This window comes from Salvelinus namaycush, chromosome 36, assembly GCF_016432855.1.
Source record: "Salvelinus namaycush isolate Seneca chromosome 36, SaNama_1.0, whole genome shotgun sequence".
NCBI lineage: Eukaryota > Metazoa > Chordata > Actinopteri > Salmoniformes > Salmonidae > Salvelinus > Salvelinus namaycush.
Window position 1 is genome coordinate 22,486,075 of NC_052342.1, and position 19,180 is coordinate 22,505,254.

The window sequence follows — 19,180 nt, forward strand, 5'->3', positions numbered from 1 at the left end:
TGATAAATCTCGCTAATTTTTCAAAATGAAAGCCTGAAACTATGTCTAAAGCCTGATCACAGCCTGAGGAAGCCATTGGAAAAGGAATCTGGTTGATACCCCTTTAAATGGAGGAGGGGCAGGCAATGAAACAGGGATTTTTCCAAATAAAAGGCACTTCCGGGTTGGATTTCCTCAGGTTTTCGCCTGAAAAAATCAGTTATGTTATACTCACAGACAATGTTTTGACAGTTTTGGAAACTTTGGAGTGTTTTCTATCCTAATCTGTAAATTATCTGCATATTCTACGATCTGGGCCTGAGAAATAGTTTGTTTACCTTGGGAACGTTATTTTTCCAAACATAAAAATAGTGCCCCCTAGCTGAAAGAAATTAACCTTTAATAACAAAACAAAAATGACATACATTTTCATATTCCATCTATCGTCATGACCACCATTGTGGCTGATGGAAACCATTGTTCCAAAGTCCCTTTATTTCATGTTTAATGTTCTGAGGCTGGTTCTCCATAGTGACAGGACAAAGGAATTTGTCTGTGGCCTAAGATTTACCATGGGCATGAGGGGTCATAAAACCCCCACATCTTCTTATCCCTTGAGATCCCTTCTCCTCTGGTGGGGATGAAATCTCTCTGCAGGATTGTGGTCATTGGTAACCTGAGCCGAGCAGGACAGTCATGACACTATGTTATCCATGGAGGAGCTAACCTCACGACGGAAGTACTCTCTAAGCACGGAACCAGTCGTACGCGGTGTGATCATGGTTCATGACTTATAATAACTTTTCTCCTTCACGGAGGGTTCTATTTATTAGTGGTGTGTGTTAATCATTGGAAGAGTGCAATGGAGATTCCCTTCCCCGTGTTGCACTCTGAGTGACTCCTATGTCGCTATTTTCAATAGCAATTTAACTTGTGAGGTTACTAATCATCTTACTGAGTCTTGCTGGACTGACTGTGGTATTGGTACTGGTACTCAAGGGGACCAGTTGTCCTACCAATTTACTCTGAAATGTTATCCTACAGGAATACATGATTAGAGCATTTTACTAGTTGTCTTGTAGTTGCTACTACACATGGCAAAGAATGATTATTGTTGCCATTTGTTTTGGAGGTGGACTTCCTTTACTACCAGTGTGGTACACCTCAGTACTACCTTAAGTGTGTTATAAGATAATCCTCGTCTATGGGCCTGTCTGCTCCTCACTGTTCTCATAGGGGAGTTTACAACTAGATTTGATTTATGCTCTGGCAGACTCGTATGGTGTTGTCCGTAGTCTCCACCCCCCCCCCCCCCCCCCCCCCACGATGAGGCTCATCATGGGTCTGGGCTACTATTCCCCCCCTTTGTATCTTGGGACCCCCCCACCAGTGGGTGGTGTTGGTATCCAAGGCTCAAACGAAAAGGTCGGAACCTATGTACGAGTTGTCAGTGGCCGCGTTATTATGAGAATGGCTGTAACCTTTCAACCAAATCTCCTGGTGTTTGTGCTTCAAAACGCTCAGTGGCTGTCGAGGTCTGTCAGTCACCACCGCGTCCACGTGTGGCAACCTCTCCAGTACCTGCGAACTGAGACGAGGATATCGGTCTGTGATATCGCAAAGGGTTTCACCAGTGGGAGTCATCGGGTCAGTTGCTGGACTGACGCCATAAGTGTCATTGTAAGGGGTGACAGTCCCCCACAAAGCGGAAGGTGTATCATCGGAAGCAGAGTATACTCTGCGAATCAATGTTTGTCTTGCTGAGACAGCTGCAGTGCTTGCGGAAGTGTCCGAAGTTCATCTCAACTACCGTATTGCACGACTGCAAGGAGGAGGGAAGTTGCTCATTCACAGAGACAGCTGGCTCGAAATCATGGAAAGAATGGTCAATCAGATTGGCTGATGGAATGGGTCGAGATATCATAATATCTCCTTGGATCGGATTCTGCACCAAGTGGTTTCTAAACGTCTTTTTCCCAAGGGGTGCTTTCGACAGATACCCCTTGTGAATGACTGCGTTGCAGCTAGCGTTAGAGGGAGACAGTGTGGTCAGTGGAGAAGGCAACTGGGACTGAGTAGCAGGCCGTTTACTCTGGGCACCTTATTCATCCAAGCTAATCAATACTGCCCCTAGCCATAAGAAGTTATGTAATGTAGCATTCATCTTACAAGCATTTTTTTCAGTGGATGAGGATGTTAATATCTTTTTACCACTGTTTTAACAGTTTATGTAACGTGACATACTTAATCATTAAATTCACAAGGACACCAGTTAAGCAAGTTAAAATGCTTTATTTCTCTCCATGTGAATAAGTGAATTACTAAAACAAAACAGGAAGGTCATTACACTTTGACCCTAGGTTTCTCAAAAGGTTAAAGATCAAACAAACAAATGCTGCATTCATAACATCTCCAGGTAACCTCTTGGGGGAAGTATCAGACCACCGGGGACATTATGAATAAAGGACACCCTTATACAAGAAGAAGAAATACAAATTGAAAGAGAAATCATTTATGAGGAAATAACGTATATATTGAGTATAGTATGGCAGTGAGTTTATTCTAACTTTGGCATCAACACCTGTCCTACTTATTTCACATCAAGATGGCTCCAGTCATGTAATGGTGGTAGCTGAACACATTGAATGTGACGTATTAGGGACCCTGAAGATTCCTGTAACAGAGGAGGACATGTCGACAGAAAACTCAATCAAATATTTTCACAAAACAACTATATGCTAATGCTAACTGCTAATGCTGAAGTCTTCCTCCAACCCACACATACAAACACACACATATATTATTTGCACAGTACCTGTTTTATTTTTGTAAGCATAGCCAGTGTTTTACAGGACTCTTTTGAAAACTAGGGCCCTGTTGACAGTAAAAAATACAAGATTTATACTTTCAGAACATATTCTAATATATAAAAGTAATGTAAACTTTACTTGATGATATATGTGAACAGTGAAGACAGTTACAGATGATTACCTGCAGGAGTGCCGTATACTTCCACCTCACACAGAGTGAGATGTTCATTCCTGTTAGGGACGACCACAACAACGTAGCGACCCTGCATCTCACACTGGAAGGTGTTGGTCTCACCTGCTGGGATTTGGTTGATGACAGTACATCTTAGAGAGAGTGAGAAAGAGAGAGAGAGAGAGAGAGTGAATGAGGACGCTCTACATTGTATCATAGAGAAAACCACCAGTTTGTTAAATATATAGCCACAGAATAGCTACAGAAGTATGGATGAAGATTAACGTATCCAAACACCTTCAAGACAGGGCATAAAAATGTACTGATGTCTATGTGTCACCTGGGGTTGTTGATGCCATTGTTCTCCAGAGAGTTACCGATGCGGATCTCAGCACCATTCAGCCTCTCAGAACAGCAGTCTCCTCTGTTGGTGATGCTGACAGCTGTCACTCTGTGCACATCCAGCAGGTCCACTCTCCACCAGGGGTTGGTGTCATATTTAGTGTGGGTGCAGGGTACATCGTTTGTGGCTTTGTTCCCATCAATGGCCAATTGAGCAGTGCGATGGTCAAAATATGATGACTGTGTGGCCACTTTTTTCAAGGCTACATTTACTTCAGGGACAGAGAAGGATGTTTTAAATACTGAAATGACAAGTTATTGTTAATAATCTTACAGTGTATACATTGTACATGTTTGAAGATGGGAGGACAGTAGTGGTGGGAGGAGGAGTGGACGGGAGAAGAGAGGATATTGGGGAAGAGGGGAGATAAGATGCGGGACGGTGGAAGGAGGAGTGGCGGGAAGAGGGGTGGATAGGTCTGATAGAGGTAAAAAATGCACCCTTTTTTTTACAATATCTATATAAGACATAAAGACAACATTTAAAGTGATACTGCAGAAGCATGCCACACTAACAAGAATATGACAGAAATCTAGAGAAATGTTCCTGTCAGCAAGCACATTAATTGTAATGCGTCTGTGTGTAGCTGGTATAGAATGAGTCAGGTGCTGGACAGCAGATAGGAGTATAGTAAATATTTTTACTCATAAATAATGACAATACATGTCAAAACAAACCAAGGCTACAAAATACGGAACGCAATAAAAAAATTAAAAAATCACTCACAAACAAACATGGGGAACAGAGGGTTAAATAATGAACATGTAATTGGGGAATAGAAACCAGGTGTGTGAAAACCAAAGACAAAAGAAATGGAACATGAAAAATGGATCGGTGATGGCTAGAAGACCAGTAACGTTGGCCGCCGAACACCGCCCGAACAAGGAGAGGCACCGACTTCGGCAGAAGTCGTGACATTAATTCTACTTCCAGAACATTGATGTTCTACTATATAAAAGTAATGTAAACTTCACTTGATGATGAATGTGAACAGTGAAGACAGTTACAGATGATTACCTGCAGGAGTGCCGTATACTTCCACCTCACACAGAGTGAGATGTTCATTCCTGTTAGGGACGACCACAACAACGTAGCGACCCTGCATCTCACACTGGAAGGTGTTGGTCTCACCTGCTGGGATTTGGTTGATGACAGTACATCTTAGAGAGAGTGAGAAAGAGAGAGAGAGAGAGAGAGAGTGAATGAGGACGCTCTACATTGTATCATAGAGAAAACCACCAGTTTGTTAAATATATAGCCACAGAATAGCTACAGAAGTATGGATGAAGATTAACGTATCCAAACACCTTCAAGACAGGACATAAAAATGTACTGATGTCTATGTGTCACCTGGGGTTGTTGATGCCATTGTTCTCCAGAGAGTTACCGATGCGGATCTCAGCACCATTCAGCCTCTCAGAACAGCAGTCTCCTCTGTTGGTGATGCTGACAGCTGTCACTCTGTACACATCCAGCAGGTCCACTCTCCACCAGGGGTTGGTGTCATATTTAGTGTGGGTACAGGGTACATCGTTTGTGGCTTTGTTCCCATCAATGGCCAATTGAGCAGTGCGATGGTCAAGATATGATGACTGTGTGGCCACTTTTTTCAAGGCTACATTTACTTCAGGGACAGAGAAGGATGTTTTAAATACTGAAATGACAAGTTATTGTTAATAATCTTACAGTGTATACATTGTACATGTTTGAAGATGGGAGGACAGTAGTGGTGGGAGGAGGAGTGGACGGGAGAAGAGAGGATATTGGGGAAGAGGGGAGATAAGATGCGGGACGGTGGAAGGAGGAGTGGCGGGAAGAGGGGTGGATAGGTCTGATAGAGGTAAAAAATGCACCCTTTTTTTTACAATATCTATATAAGACATAAAGACAACATTTAAAGTGATACTGCAGAAGCATGCCACACTAACAAGAATATGACAGAAATCTAGAGAAATGTTCCTGTCAGCAAGCACATTAATTGTAATGCGTCTGTGTGTAGCTGGTATAGAATGAGTCAGGTGCTGGACAGCAGATAGGAGTATAGTAAATATTTTTACTCATAAATAATGACAATACATGTCAAAACAAACCAAGGCTACAAAATACGGAACGCAATAAAAAAATTAAAAAATCACTCACAAACAAACATGGGGAACAGAGGGTTAAATAATGAACATGTAATTGGGGAATAGAAACCAGGTGTGTGAAAACCAAAGACAAAACAAATGGAACATGAAAAATGGATCGGTGATGGCTAGAAGACCAGTAACGTTGGCCGCCGAACACCGCCCGAACAAGGAGAGGCACCGACTTCGGCAGAAGTCGTGACATTAATTCTACTTCCAGAACATTTTTGTTCTACTATATAAAAGTAATGTAAACTTCACTTGATGATGAATGTGAACAGTGAAGACAGTTACAGATGATTACCTGCAGGAGTGCCGTATACTTCCACCTCACACAGAGTGAGATGTTCATTCCTGTTAGGGACGACCACAACAACGTAGCGACCCTGCATCTCACACTGGAAGGTGTTGGTCTCACCTGCTGGGATTTGGTTGATGACAGTACATCTTAGAGAGAGTGAAAAAGAGAGAGAGAGAGAGAGAGAGAGTGAATGAGGACGCTCTACATTGTATCATAGAGAAAACCACCAGTTTGTTAAATATATAGCCACAGAATAGCCACAGAAGTATGGATGAAGATTAACGTATCCAAACACCTTCAAGACAGGACATAAAAATGTACTGATGTCTATGTGTCACCTGGGGTTGTTGATGCCATTGTTCTCCAGAGAGTTACCGATGCGGATCTCAGCACCATTCAGCCTCTCAGAACAGCAGTCTCCTCTGTTGGTGATGCTGACACCTGTCACTCTGTACACATCCAGCAGGTCCACTCTCCACCAGGGGTTGGTGTCATGTTTAGTGTGGGTGCAGGGTACATCGTTTGTGGCTTTGTTCCCATCAATGGCCAATTGAGCAGTGCGATGGTCAAAATATGATGACTGTGTGGCCACTTTTTTCAAGGCTACATTTACTTCAGGGACAGAGAAGGATGTTTTAAATACTGAAATGACAAGTTATTGTTAATAATCTTACAGTGTATACATTGTACATGTTTGAAGATGGGAGGACAGTAGTGGTGGGAGGAGGAGTGGACGGGAGAAGAGAGGATATTGGGGAAGAGGGGAGATAAGATGCGGGACGGTGGAAGGAGGAGTGGCGGGAAGAGGGGTGGATAGGTCTGATAGAGGTAAAAAATGCACCCTTTTTTTTACAATATCTATATAAGACATAAAGACAACATTTAAAGTGATACTGCAGAAGCATGCCACACTAACAAGAATATGACAGAAATCTAGAGAAATGTTCCTGTCAGCAAGCACATTAATTGTAATGCGTCTGTGTGTAGCTGGTATAGAATGAGTCAGGTGCTGGACAGCAGATAGGAGTATAGTAAATATTTTTACTCATAAATAATGACAATACATGTCAAAACAAACCAAGGCTACAAAATACGGAACGCAATACAAAATTTAAAAAATCACTCACAAACAAACATGGGGAACAGAGGGTTAAATAATGAACATGTAATTGGGGAATAGAAACCAAGTGTGTGAAAACCAAAGACAAAAGAAATGGAACATGAAAAATGGATCGGTGATGGCTAGAAGACCAGTAACGTTGGCCGCCGAACACCGCCCGAACAAGGAGAGGCACCGACTTCGGCAGAAGTCGTGACATTAATTCTACTTCCAGAACATTGATGTTCTACTATATAAAAGTAATGTAAACTTCACTTGATGATGAATGTGAACAGTGAAGACAGTTACAGATGATTACCTGCAGGAGTGCCGTATACTTCCACCTCACACAGAGTGAGATGTTCATTCCTGTTAGGGACGACCACAACAACGTAGCGACCCTGCATCTCACACTGGAAGGTGTTGGTCTCACCTGCTGGGATTTGGTTGATGACAGTACATCTTAGAGAGAGTGAGAAAGAGAGAGAGAGAGAGAGAGTGAATGAGGACGCTCTACATTGTATCATAGAGAAAACCACCAGTTTGTTAAATATATAGCCACAGAATAGCTACAGAAGTATGGATGAAGATTAACGTATCCAAACACCTTCAAGACAGGACATAAAAATGTACTGATGTCTATGTGTCACCTGGGGTTGTTGATGCCATTGTTCTCCAGAGAGTTACCGATGCGGATCTCAGCACCATTCAGCCTCTCAGAACAGCAGTCTCCTCTGTTGGTGATGCTGACACCTGTCACTCTGTACACATCCAGCAGGTCCACTCTCCACCAGGGGTTGGTGTCATGTTTAGTGTGGGTGCAGGGTACATCGTTTGTGGCTTTGTTCCCATCAATGGCCAATTGAGCAGTGCGATGGTCAAGATATGATGACTGTGTGGCCACTTTTTTCAAGGCTACATTTACTTCAGGGACAGAGAAGGATGTTTTAAATACTGAAATGACAAGTTATTGTTAATAATCTTACAGTGTATACATTGTACATGTTTGAATATGGGAGAATAGTAGTGGTGGGAGAAAGTTTCAAGTTAATCCTTGGGTTGGTACCCTATTGCCAATGTTATCTGATGATGTATGACGTAATGGCAACATTGAATGTCCACCGAGTGACTATATCTTTGTGCATCAAAAATATGATGTTGCCTGCTTATGCGCTGTAGGCATCCATATCCTCTGTATGTCCCCCGACACCACCACAGTATTTGATAGAGGTTGGTGTTGTAGAAATGTAGTTTTAATAGTGAACAATAATTTTTAGGCATATCCAGCGTACAAAAACAGTGCAATTACCACATTCTGACACTTTGGAAAGGATGAAAGGATACTTGAATGTACCCTGGATACCCCATAACACCACAATGTTTGACTGAGGTTGATATGGTAGAAATGTATTTTTTCATACTCAACAAATATCATTTAGGGATTGCAAATATGTTTTAGCACTGGAATTATCAAATTTACAGACATATGTCAATTTGGAGCGGTTTAGGGACACTTGGAAATGTCCCGTGACCACACCTGACACCACTTACTAAAACATCTGCCCATTTCTAGTTGTTAGGTCTATCAATCCCATTTTATTCTGATATTGTTCACATGTACCAACAGGGCACAAACCTCTATCCGGGCACTGTGTAATAAAGTTGGCATTAACTCCCAGGAAGGATGGTCTGAACTCTCAGAAATAGACACCCACTTACCCAGTTCCTCAGAGGTTGAAGGGGCAGCCTGGGAGCCTTCCACTGCGAGAAGACCCAGGACAACAGTGACACACACCACCAGCATTATTTCTCCGATGGCTCACTATAATGTCTCAATATGTCTCTGCACACAACGTCTGTCTCACTCTGCCAGTGATTGTTTCAGTGGTGTCAAGGATAGTCTGTCTTTTATCCAGTCTGTTGTTTGCTCTTCTGTGCCACATTTTCTGTTTGCAAAAACTTTGTCCTTCCACTGTTGCTAAATCTAAACAAGGCAAAGGGCAGAAATCAATTTAGTAGCTACCAGTTTATTTGATCACATGCCCATATATGGACTATCTCTTCCTACTAAATGTAAGACAAATGATTGTCTTTCTAGCAGAATATTTTTGTTTTCAAGCTGTTTGAATAATGTTCAGTGGTTACTTCCTTTTGTGGTTTTTAGACACAATCTTCAGAGCAGAAGAGCTAGTTCCAATGTGCAGTGCATTGGGAAAGTATTCAGACCACTTGACTTTTTCAAAATTTTGTTACGTTACTAAAATTGATTAAATAAATAAAAATCCTCAGCAATCTACACACAATACCAAATGTGACTCACCTCCTGGATTTGGTCTTAGGTAGCAAAATGTGAAATGGTGTTTATTACATTGGATAAAAGTAGAGACTCAGAGCTACAAAATGGTATATCATACACTGCATTTGAGGAACAATGGGAAAGTAATTCTGCTTTGAAAGTTTATCAACTTGGAAACTCACTTTTGAGAAAATCGCCTTTGAATGTTTTGGGATCTAGTGATTAATTTTTGGTATGGACCCATTCAGCATCATTCACACCCTCTTAAGCTTTAGCCCCACCCATCTTGTTTCTCTCTCGGAGCGCACACTTGACGCTCTAATAACATGAAAACAGCTCTGCTGGCAACAATTTCATTACGCTTTTTTGCAGACGTTTACTGACACCGGCCATATTCAACGAGTGTTGTACAGTACAGTACACATGTCACGTAACATTAGCTAGCGAGCCAGCCAGCTAACGTTAGCTAGTTAAAAAACAATGAACAAAGTGCCAGCAATACCTAACATTTACATTTACATTTAAGTCATTTAGCAGACGCTCTTATCCAGAGCGACTTACAAATTGGTGCATTCACCTTATGATATCCAGTGGAACAACCACTTTACAATAGTGCATCTAACTCTTTTAAGGGGAGGGGGGGTTAGAAGGATTACTTTATCCTATCCTAGGTATTCCTTAAAGAGGTGGGGTTTCAGGTGTCTCCGGAAGGTGGTGATTGACTCCGCTGACCTGGCGTCATGAGGGAGTTTGTTCCACCATTGGGGTGCCAGAGCAGCGAACAGTTTTGACTGGGCTGAGCGGGAACTGTACTTCCTCAGAGGTAGGGAGGTGAGCAGGCCAGAGGTGGATGAACGCAGTGCCCTTGTTTGGGTGTAGGGCCTGATCAGAGCCTGAAGGTACGGAGGTGCCGTTCCCCTCACAGCTCCGTAGGCAAGCACCATGGTCTTGTAGCGGATGCGAGCTTCAACTGGAAGCCAGTGGAGAGAGCGGAGGAGCGGGGTGACGTGAGAGAACTTGGGAAGGTTGAACACCAGACGGGCTGCGGCGTTCTGGATGAGTTGTAGGGGTTTAATGGCACAGGCAGGGAGCCCAGCCAACAGCGAGTTGCAGTAATACAGACGGGAGATGACAAGTGCCTGCGCCGCTTCCTGTGTGAGGCAGGGTCGTACTCTGCGAATGTTGTAGAGCATGAACCTACAGGAACGGGTCACCGCCTTGATGTTAGTTGAGAACGACAGGGTGTTGTCCAGGATCACGCCAAGGTTCTTAGCACTCTGGGAGGAGGACACAATGGAGTTGTCAACCGTGATGGCGAGATCATGGAACGGGCAGTCCTTCCCCGGGAGGAAGAGCAGCTCTGTCTTGCCGAGGTTCAGCTTGAGGTGGTGATCCGTCATCCACACTGATATGTCTGCCAGACATGCAGAGATGCGATTCGCCACCTGGTTATCAGAAGGGGGAAAGGAGAAGATGAATTGTGTGTTGTCTGCATAGCAATGATAGGAGAGACCATGTGAGGATATGACAGAGCCAAGTGACTTGGTGTATAGCGAGAATAGGAGAGGGCCTAGAACAGAGCCCTGGGGGACACCAGTGGTGAGAGCACGTGGTGCGGAGACAGATTCTCGCCGCGCCACCTGGTAGGAGCGACCTGTCAGGTAGGACGCAATCCAAGCGTGGGCCGCGCCGGAGATGCCCAACTCGGAGAGGGTGGAGAGGAGGATCTGATGGTTCACAGTATCAAAGGCAGCCGATAGGTCTAGAAGGATGAGAGCAGAGGAGAGAGAGTTAGCTTTAGCAGTGCGGAGCGCCTCCGTGACACAGAGAAGAGCAGTCTCAGTTGAATGACTAGTCTTGAAACCTGACTGATTTGGATCAAGAAGGTCATTCTGAGAGAGATAGCAGGAGAGCTGGCCAAGGACGGCACGTTCAAGAGTTTTGGAGAGAAAAGAAAGAAGGGATACTGGTCTGTAGTTGTTGACATCGGAGGGATCGAGTGTAGGTTTTTTCAGAAGGGGTGCAACTCTCGCTCTCTTGAAGACGGAAGGGACGTAGCCAGCGGTCAAGGATGAGTTGATGAGCGAGGTGAGATAAGGGAGAAGGTCTCCGGAAATGGTCTGGAGAAGAGAGGAGGGGATAGGGTCAAGCGGGCAGGTTGTTGGGCGGCCGGCCGTCACAAGACGCGAGATTTCATCTGGAGAGAGAGGGGAGAAAGAGGTCAAAGCACAGGGTAGGGCAGTGTGAGCAGAACCAGCGGTGTCGTTTGACTTAGCAAACGAGGATCGGATGTCGTCAACCTTCTTTTCAAAATGGTTGACGAAGTCATCCGCAGAGAGGGAGGAGGGGGGCGGGGGAGGAGGATTCAGGAGGGAGGAGAAGGTGGCAAAGAGCTTCCTAGGGTTAGAGGCAGATGCTTGGAATTTAGAGTGGTAGAAAGTGGCTTTAGCAGCAGAGACAGAAGAGGAGAATGTAGAGAGGAGGGAGTGAAAGGATGCCAGGTCCGCAGGGAGGCGAGTTTTCCTCCATTTCCGCTCGGCTGCCCGGAGCCCGGTTCTGTGAGCTCGCAATGAGTCGTCGAGCCACGGAGCAGGAGGGGAGGACCGAGCCGGCCTGGAGGATAGGGGACATAGAGAGTCAAAGGATGCAGAAAGGGAGGAGAGGAGGGTTGAGGAGGCAGAATCAGGAGATAGGTTGGAGAAGGTTTGAGCAGAGGGAAGAGATGATAGGATGGAAGAGGAGAGAGTAGCGGGGGAGAGAGAGCGAAGGTTGGGACGGCGCGATACCATCCGAGTGGGGGCAGTGTGGGAAGTGTTGGATGAGAGCGAGAGGGAGAAGGATACAAGGTAGTGGTCGGAGACTTGGAGGGGAGTTGCAATGAGATTAGTGGAAGAACAGCATCTAGTAAAGATGAGGTCAAGCGTATTGCCTTCCTTGTGAGTAGGGGGGGAAGGTGAGAGGGTGAGGTCAAAAGAGGAGAGGAGTGGAAAGAAGGAGGCAGAGAGGAATGAGTCAAAGGTAGACGTGGGGAGGTTAAAGTCACCCAGAACTGTGAGAGGTGAGCCATCCTCAGGAAAGGAACTTATCAAGGCGTCAAGCTCATTGATGAACTCTCCAAGGGAACCTGGAGGGCGATAAATGATAAGGATGTTAAGCTTGAAAGGGCTGGTAACTGTGACAGCATAGGCTGAGATGAACTCTGCCTTGTTGGCCGCAGATCGGCAGTTCCAGAGGCTGCCGGAGACCTGGAACTCCACGTGGGTCGTGCGCGCTGGGACCACCAGGTTAGAGTGGCAGCGGCCACGAGGTGTGAAGCGTTTGTATGGTCTGTGCACAGAGGAGAGAAGAGGGATAGACAGACACATAGTTGACAGGCTACAGAAGAGGCTACGCTAATGCAAAGGAGATTGGAATGACAAGTGGACTACACGTCTCGAATGTTCAGAAAGTTAAGCTTACGTTGCAAAAAATCTTATTGACTAAAATGATAGTTGGCTAGCTGGCTAGCTAGCAGTGTTGCTAGCAGTGTTGACTAGGTAGGAGAACGGCGGCGCTAGCTAACGGCGGCGCTAGTTAACCTCGATAATTACTCGATAATTACTCTAAACTACACAATTATCTTAGATACAAAGACAGCAAAGACAACTATGTAGCTAGCTAACACTACACTAATCAAGTCGTTCCGTTGTAATGTAATAGTTCCTACAGTGCTGCTATTCGGTAGAAGTTAGCAAAAAATCTTATCGACTAAAATGATAGGCTCTAACTAGAAAAGCAAAGAAAAGCAAACAGCTCTGGGAAATGAATAACAACGTCCGTTAGGGAGCCAGCCAGCTAATGTTAGCTAACTTAACTAACAGTACACTTTGGCTTAAGACATATAGCTCGCTAGGTAAACAATGAACCTGACTTGCCTAGTTAAATATATCAAAATAATTTAAAAAACAAGCTAACGTAAACTCACCCCATTCCGTGCAAATGTGAGCAACCGTGAAATTCAAAACGAGGCTGCAAAGAAAACTAATGGGACTGTAGCGACTGTGTTGACTTCAAAATCCTGGGTGTGAACTACGTTTCTATTCAAGCGTTGATCGTCATGGTAATGGCTCTATAGTATTGGAGAAAAGTTGAAAAAAACTGACCCTCCGTTACATCGTGACGTGTCATGCCATAACGTACAGGATGCGTAAAGCAACTATTTCTGTCTTACAATCTCTCTCCACCAGGTGTAGCACTTCTCTCATCGTTTATAAACAAGAAATGGACAGTGATGGGGGTAAGGGGGGATACCTAGTCATTTTTTGCGTCGTCACTGCAAGCGATCACAACTCTCAAAAAAAAACGGTTTACATCTGAAGATCACTTTAGCACTGCCCTAAATACCCGATTCAAATTCGACACAAACCTTCAAATAGGTATGTAATCACACATTATATAAATCCTTTATAGTGTTTTATTTACATTTTAGAGGCGATAAGGTGACAAGTTGGACAGATCGAGTGAAAAAAATCAGTTTTCCCACACAAACCTCTCCTTCTCACTATCACGAATTAGTTTCGCTTCCCCACCCGCCATTTAAAAAAAGACCTGACGGAGCTCTTTGCCTTCTTGAATCATGCAGAAACGGGCAGCGTTGAGGTCATGTAATTTATTCTGTTGGAAAGGGGAGAACGTGTGCTTTACAATGGTATTGACATTACAGTTGATCTGGAAGTATTACGTTTTTGGGGCGCTAAAATAAGGTCAATTGTACGGACCAAGGCGATGTACAAAAGTGAGTGAGTTTTCGTTAGGTTAACTTCTACTTGGTCCCAATCCCGGATCAGGGAGCACCCTCATCAGTAAAAAAGCTGACTAGCATAGCCTAGCATAGCGCCACAAGTAAATACTAGCATCTAAATATCATGAAATCACAAGTCCAAGACACCAGATGAAAGATACACATCTTGTGAATCCAGCCATCATTTCCGATTTTTAAAATGTTTTACAGGGAAAACACAATATGTATTTCTATTAGCTAACCACGATAGCAAAAGACCCAACCGCATATTTTCACCATTTTTTTACTGCATAGGTAGCTATCACAAATTCGACCAAATAAAGATATAAATAGTCACTAACCAAGAAACAACTTCATCAGATGACAGTCTTATAACAGATTTATTATATAGCATATGTTTTGTTCGAAAAATGTGCGTATTTCAGGTATAAATCATAGTTTTACATTGCAGGCACCATCACAACTCTCACCAAAGCAGCTAGAATAACTACAGAAACCAACGTGAAATACCTAAATACTCATCATAAAACATTTATGAAAAATACACGGTGTACATCAAATGAAAGACAAACATCTTGTGAATCCAGCCAATATTTCAGATTTTTTAAGTATTTTACAGCGAAAACACAATATAGCATTATATTAGCTTACTACAATAGCCAACCACACAACAGCATTGATTCAAGGCACGTTAGCGATAGCGAATAAACCAGCAAAATATATTAATTTTTTCACTAACCTTCTCAAACTTCAGCAGATGACAGTCCTATAACATCCTATTACACAATACATATATGGTTTGTTCGAAAATGTGCATATTTAGCGGTACAATTCGTGGTTGAACAATGTGAACTAGCCAAACTGCAGAAAATAATCCGGATATATTTCTGACACTCACATCATCTAATCAAATAACTAATCATATACTTTACTAAAAAATACAGGTTGGACAGCAAATGAAAGATACACTAGTTCTTAATGCAACCGCTGTGTTAGATTTTTTTTAAATAACCTTAGTTCGACATAAGGCTTACGTTATAGCGAGACAGCGCCCGAAATCTGGGCGGAATATAGTCTCAACATTTTCGCCAGAAATACGAAATAATATCGTAAATGGTTCCTACTATTTGATGAGCTTCCATCAGAATCTTGTACAAGGTGTCCTTTTTCCAGAATAATCGTTGTTCGGTTGTAGAATGTCGTCTTCATCTGTCGATTTAGCTAACAAAGCTAGCCATGCTGCATTGAAGTGCCCAACTCACCAGAACGCATAACAAACAAAATACCGAAAATTGCAATCAACTGATATAAACTGATATAACTCGGTTTAATATAACTAGTTTATGATGTTTTTAACACATATATCAAATAAAATCAGAGCCGGATATATCTAATGCCTATAACGATAGCTTTTCAGAACGCAATCCAGGGTACCCTTTGCGCAATGCAGAATGGAAGGAAAGAGTGAACGCGTCATTCCAACAGGTCTTGTTCGGCCTCAGATAGAGCTGTACACCCCATTCCAACTCTCACTGCCTACTGACATCTAGTGGAAGGCGTATGCAGTGCATGTCGACCCATAGATTCCATGCAAATTAATAAACTGACCCTGGAACAGAGCCCTCGATTTCAGATTTCTCACTTCCTGACAGGAAGTTTGCTGCAAAATGAGTTCTGTTTTACTCACAGATATAATTCAAACGGTTTTAGAAACTAGAGAGTGTTTTCTATCCAATAGTAATAATAATATGCATATTGTACAAGCAAGAATTGAGTATGAGGCAGTTTAATTTGGGAACGATTTTTTACAAAGTGAAAACAGCGCCCCCCCTATTGAGAAATGTTAACAATGCCACAGTGCTGGGAGCTAACCAACCAGGTCCAATGTTAGCTAGCTAACTTCAGGCTCTAACTAAAAAACAAACGGCTCTGGGAAACAAATAATAACGTCAGCTAGGGAGCCAGCCAACCAACGTCAGCTAGCTAGCTAACAGTAGATTTTAGCTTGAAACGAAACCACTTTCTGTCAAAATTAGAAATGTGTAATATATGAAAATGTAACTAGCTATCTTACCTGCATACATCAACATGCATCATGGACGCGTCTCCCTGTCAGGAATGCCATACCACGGTTTCCCTTAGTTTGAAGATGTAATCCGAAGCCAGGTGTTTTCTCCATCTTTTTAGCTATCATACTCTAATTCCACTGATTTTAAAACTTGATCCTCCAGAAAGTGGAGAGCAACACTTATGCAGCCCCACTTCACAACAAAACATTTTTAAAAGGCGTGTTCGACAGGATTACCAACACAGACTGACGAGCTCAAATAGACAGACACCTTCAATATGGCAGACCAATCTTCTCTCCTCTCTCAGTATGTCCAGCCCACTCATTATCTCAGCCAATCATGGCTAGTGGGAAGTTTGCTGGCTTTTTCTGTGGCTTAACCAACAAGGCTCGTAATTTATCCATTTTATTCATATTTACAGATGGCATATTTACAGATGGCATACAAGTTTGTTATTAAGGCACATGAAAGTTCATATGTTTGAGAAGGTATTTCTGCCCAAAAATATTGTCTCTCCTGTGAAGAGAGACATACGCCTAGTTTCCTGAATTGGGTCACATATTTGCATGATTTACATTATTCATTCATTCATCATTAACGTTTGGTTCCTGAATGTGATCGACCAATACCTCACGAGGCTTCTTCTCCTCAAGCTGAGACCTTGAAACTGAGATATTCCTTTTAGTTCTGGGTGTAATGTCAGAATTGCTCATCAGTGATAGTGAGGATTCCTCCATGCATCTAATTGGTTATTAGAAAATCAGCATTGATCTGATGTACAAACATAACATTTTTCCTCACACTAGTCTCTTTTCAGAGGTCAAAATGAGACAGTGAAGGCCAACCAGCCAAAAGGAGGAGAGTGAAAAGTGGAGTGCAATGTATCGGGAGGCGAGTTCATGCTTCAACAACCGATTGGTGTCTTAAAAGTTTTTGAATCACTAATCTTTGTAAAGTGGCTATTTCATGGTAAATTCATAAATTAATCAATGTCATTAATCTGAGCCATATATAAATTTGTATACAGAGTAGGGGGGTAGTAGCGTCTTGTAAATTTACAGTCAGTAGCTGATTGGAAAAGATGACTGTGGTAGTTGGAGATATTTAGTAATTTGTGTTATTTATTGTAGCATCTGCTATGACTGTAGGAATTCATAGTAGTATCAGGCAATGACACGTGATCCTAATGTTTTCCAGTCATATACAGCTGTGCTGAAGATGCTCCGCCTCCACCCATGGATGATGATGCATTTTATTTAAATGCTCAAAAATATTTTGGTGAGATGACAACATGTGCTGCACCTGCAACTGGCATCTTTTGAATTATGGAATGGGGGTGGTTAATTTGGCCCTTAAACTTGGTCAAGAACATTACATAGGAAGGGAAAGCATACCACTTAGCTGGCTGGAGACCAGCGCTCACAAGGTTGTAAGTAACAAGAAAATTTCCCAGCACGGTGTAACCAAATAACCCAAATTGGGTTGTTTTTAATCCAGCATTTTTGTGTGCAATAACTGGGGTAAATTTAATTCAAATCATATTTCCTTCAGACTTATTTGGAATTAGGTTAGATGATTGCCATATATGTATGTTTTTTTTATTACTTTTATTGAGATAATGGCAATAGGGCCAGATTCAAAGGTTTCCTTAACGGGGCGATCCTTGGTTGAAACATCCATTTTTGGACTTATAAATCAATGATATGTACCCATTGATTGTTGAAGAATATAACTTAGAAATGCCTCCTGAGCTTAGTTGTACCTCATCAGATCCAAATATAAGTATGTTTTACTCCAATGTTTGTATACAAAGTAAATGTAAACAATAACTAAGTAGCAGCAATACTCAATAGGTGGACCAAAAACGGGTCAATACGGACCACGGATACTGTCACGTTCTGACCATAGTTCTTGTGTGTTTTGCTTGTTTTAGTGTTGGTCAGGACGTGAGCTGGGTGGTCATTCTATGTTGTGTGTCTAGTTTGTCCGTTTCTATGTTTGGCCTAATATGGTTCTCAATCAGAGGCAGATGTTTTGTGCTGTCTCTGATTGGGAATCATATATAGGTGGCTTGTTTTGTGTTGGGGATTGTGGGTGGTTGTTTCCTGTCTCTGTGTTTTCTCTGCACCAGATAGGGCTGTTTCGGTTTGCCACATTTATTATTTTGTTATTTGTAAGTGTTCACAGTTTCGTATTAAACATGTTGAACACGAGCTACGCTGCATCTTGGTCCGATCCCTGCTACACCTCCTCTTCAGACAAAGAGGAGGAAGGCTGCCGTTACAGATACGGGCCAAAAAAACACAAAAAGATTCTTATTTAATTTGGGGGGGGATTTGGTATGGATTTGACTCCTGATATAAAATGAACAAACATAAGACATGAAAATGTGTAGAATTGAGGGTTTAATTGTGTAGAATTATGGCTTTAAAACTGCTATATTTTCCCTTCACTCCATGGCACAATGTGTAGTATTGACAGAATTTAGATTTAAAACTGATAATTGTTCTCTCTGGCAACAAGAGGGTTGTGAACAGCTTGAACAGCATGGGTTGCGAGGTGGGGGTTTTGTTACTACGCCGAAAAATGACAATATCCATCTAGAATTAGTGTGACCAAACCTTAGTTTCAAATCAAATTTTATTAGTCACATGCGTTGAATACAACAGGTGTAGACCTTACAGTGAAATGCTTACTTACAAGCCCCTAACCAACAATGCAGTTTAAAAAATACGAATAAGGATATGAAATAAAATTAACAAGTAGTTAAAGAGCAGCAGTAAAATAACAATAGCGAGACTATATACAGGGGTACTGGTTAGTTGAGGTAATATGTACTGTACATGTAGGTAGAGCTATTAAAGTGACTATGCATAGATAATAGAGTAGCAGCTGTCGTGTTTTTGGCATCATTAAAGTGAAGACTGTTATTTTATCAAATCAATTCTCTGTAATTATTATTACGAGATTAAACTAATCATGTAAATTAAAAAAAACTAGGAAGGAAAATCTTCAGATTACAAAGTTATAATTTTCCTAATATAACTCTTCAGATATTTTCATATCTGATCAATTAGTCTCCTAATTAATTATTCTTTACCTCACGTTAGTCTCATTCCCAACGTCGTAAATCATTGGTTATCTG

General features: G+C 42.3%; 1 protein-coding gene and 1 pseudogene across 1 annotated transcript; one reads left to right on the forward strand and one right to left on the reverse strand.

Annotated features, from left to right (window-relative positions):
• The window catches only part of LOC120030485, a 60,034-nt pseudogene that overhangs the window by 12,955 nt on the left and 27,899 nt on the right, over positions 1-19,180 (forward strand).
• LOC120030157 lies at positions 2,252-8,790 on the reverse strand. Its single transcript, XM_038975487.1, has 11 exons — positions 8,610-8,790; positions 7,541-7,814; positions 7,210-7,352; positions 6,130-6,403; positions 5,795-5,937; positions 4,715-4,988; positions 4,382-4,524; positions 3,302-3,575; positions 2,971-3,113; positions 2,795-2,853; positions 2,252-2,653 (listed from the first exon to the last, which is right to left on the reverse strand). Exons 1-10 carry the CDS (start codon positions 8,692-8,694, stop codon positions 2,846-2,848), a joined length of 1,761 nt encoding a protein of 586 aa, XP_038831415.1. The 5' UTR covers positions 8,695-8,790; the 3' UTR covers positions 2,252-2,653; positions 2,795-2,845.

Excerpts from the sequence above, each read along its gene's own strand:
- LOC120030157 (XM_038975487.1), bottom strand. The coding sequence starts at position 8,694 with ATGCTGGTGGTGTGTGTCACTGTTGTCCTGGGTCTTCTCGCAGTGGAA. Across the intron at positions 5,938-6,129 it reads AATGGCATCAACAACCCCAG|ATGTACTGTCATCAACCAAA; the intron begins GTGACACATAGA and ends ACTCTCTCTAAG. Across the intron at positions 3,114-3,301 it reads AATGGCATCAACAACCCCAG|ATGTACTGTCATCAACCAAA; the intron begins GTGACACATAGA and ends ACTCTCTCTAAG.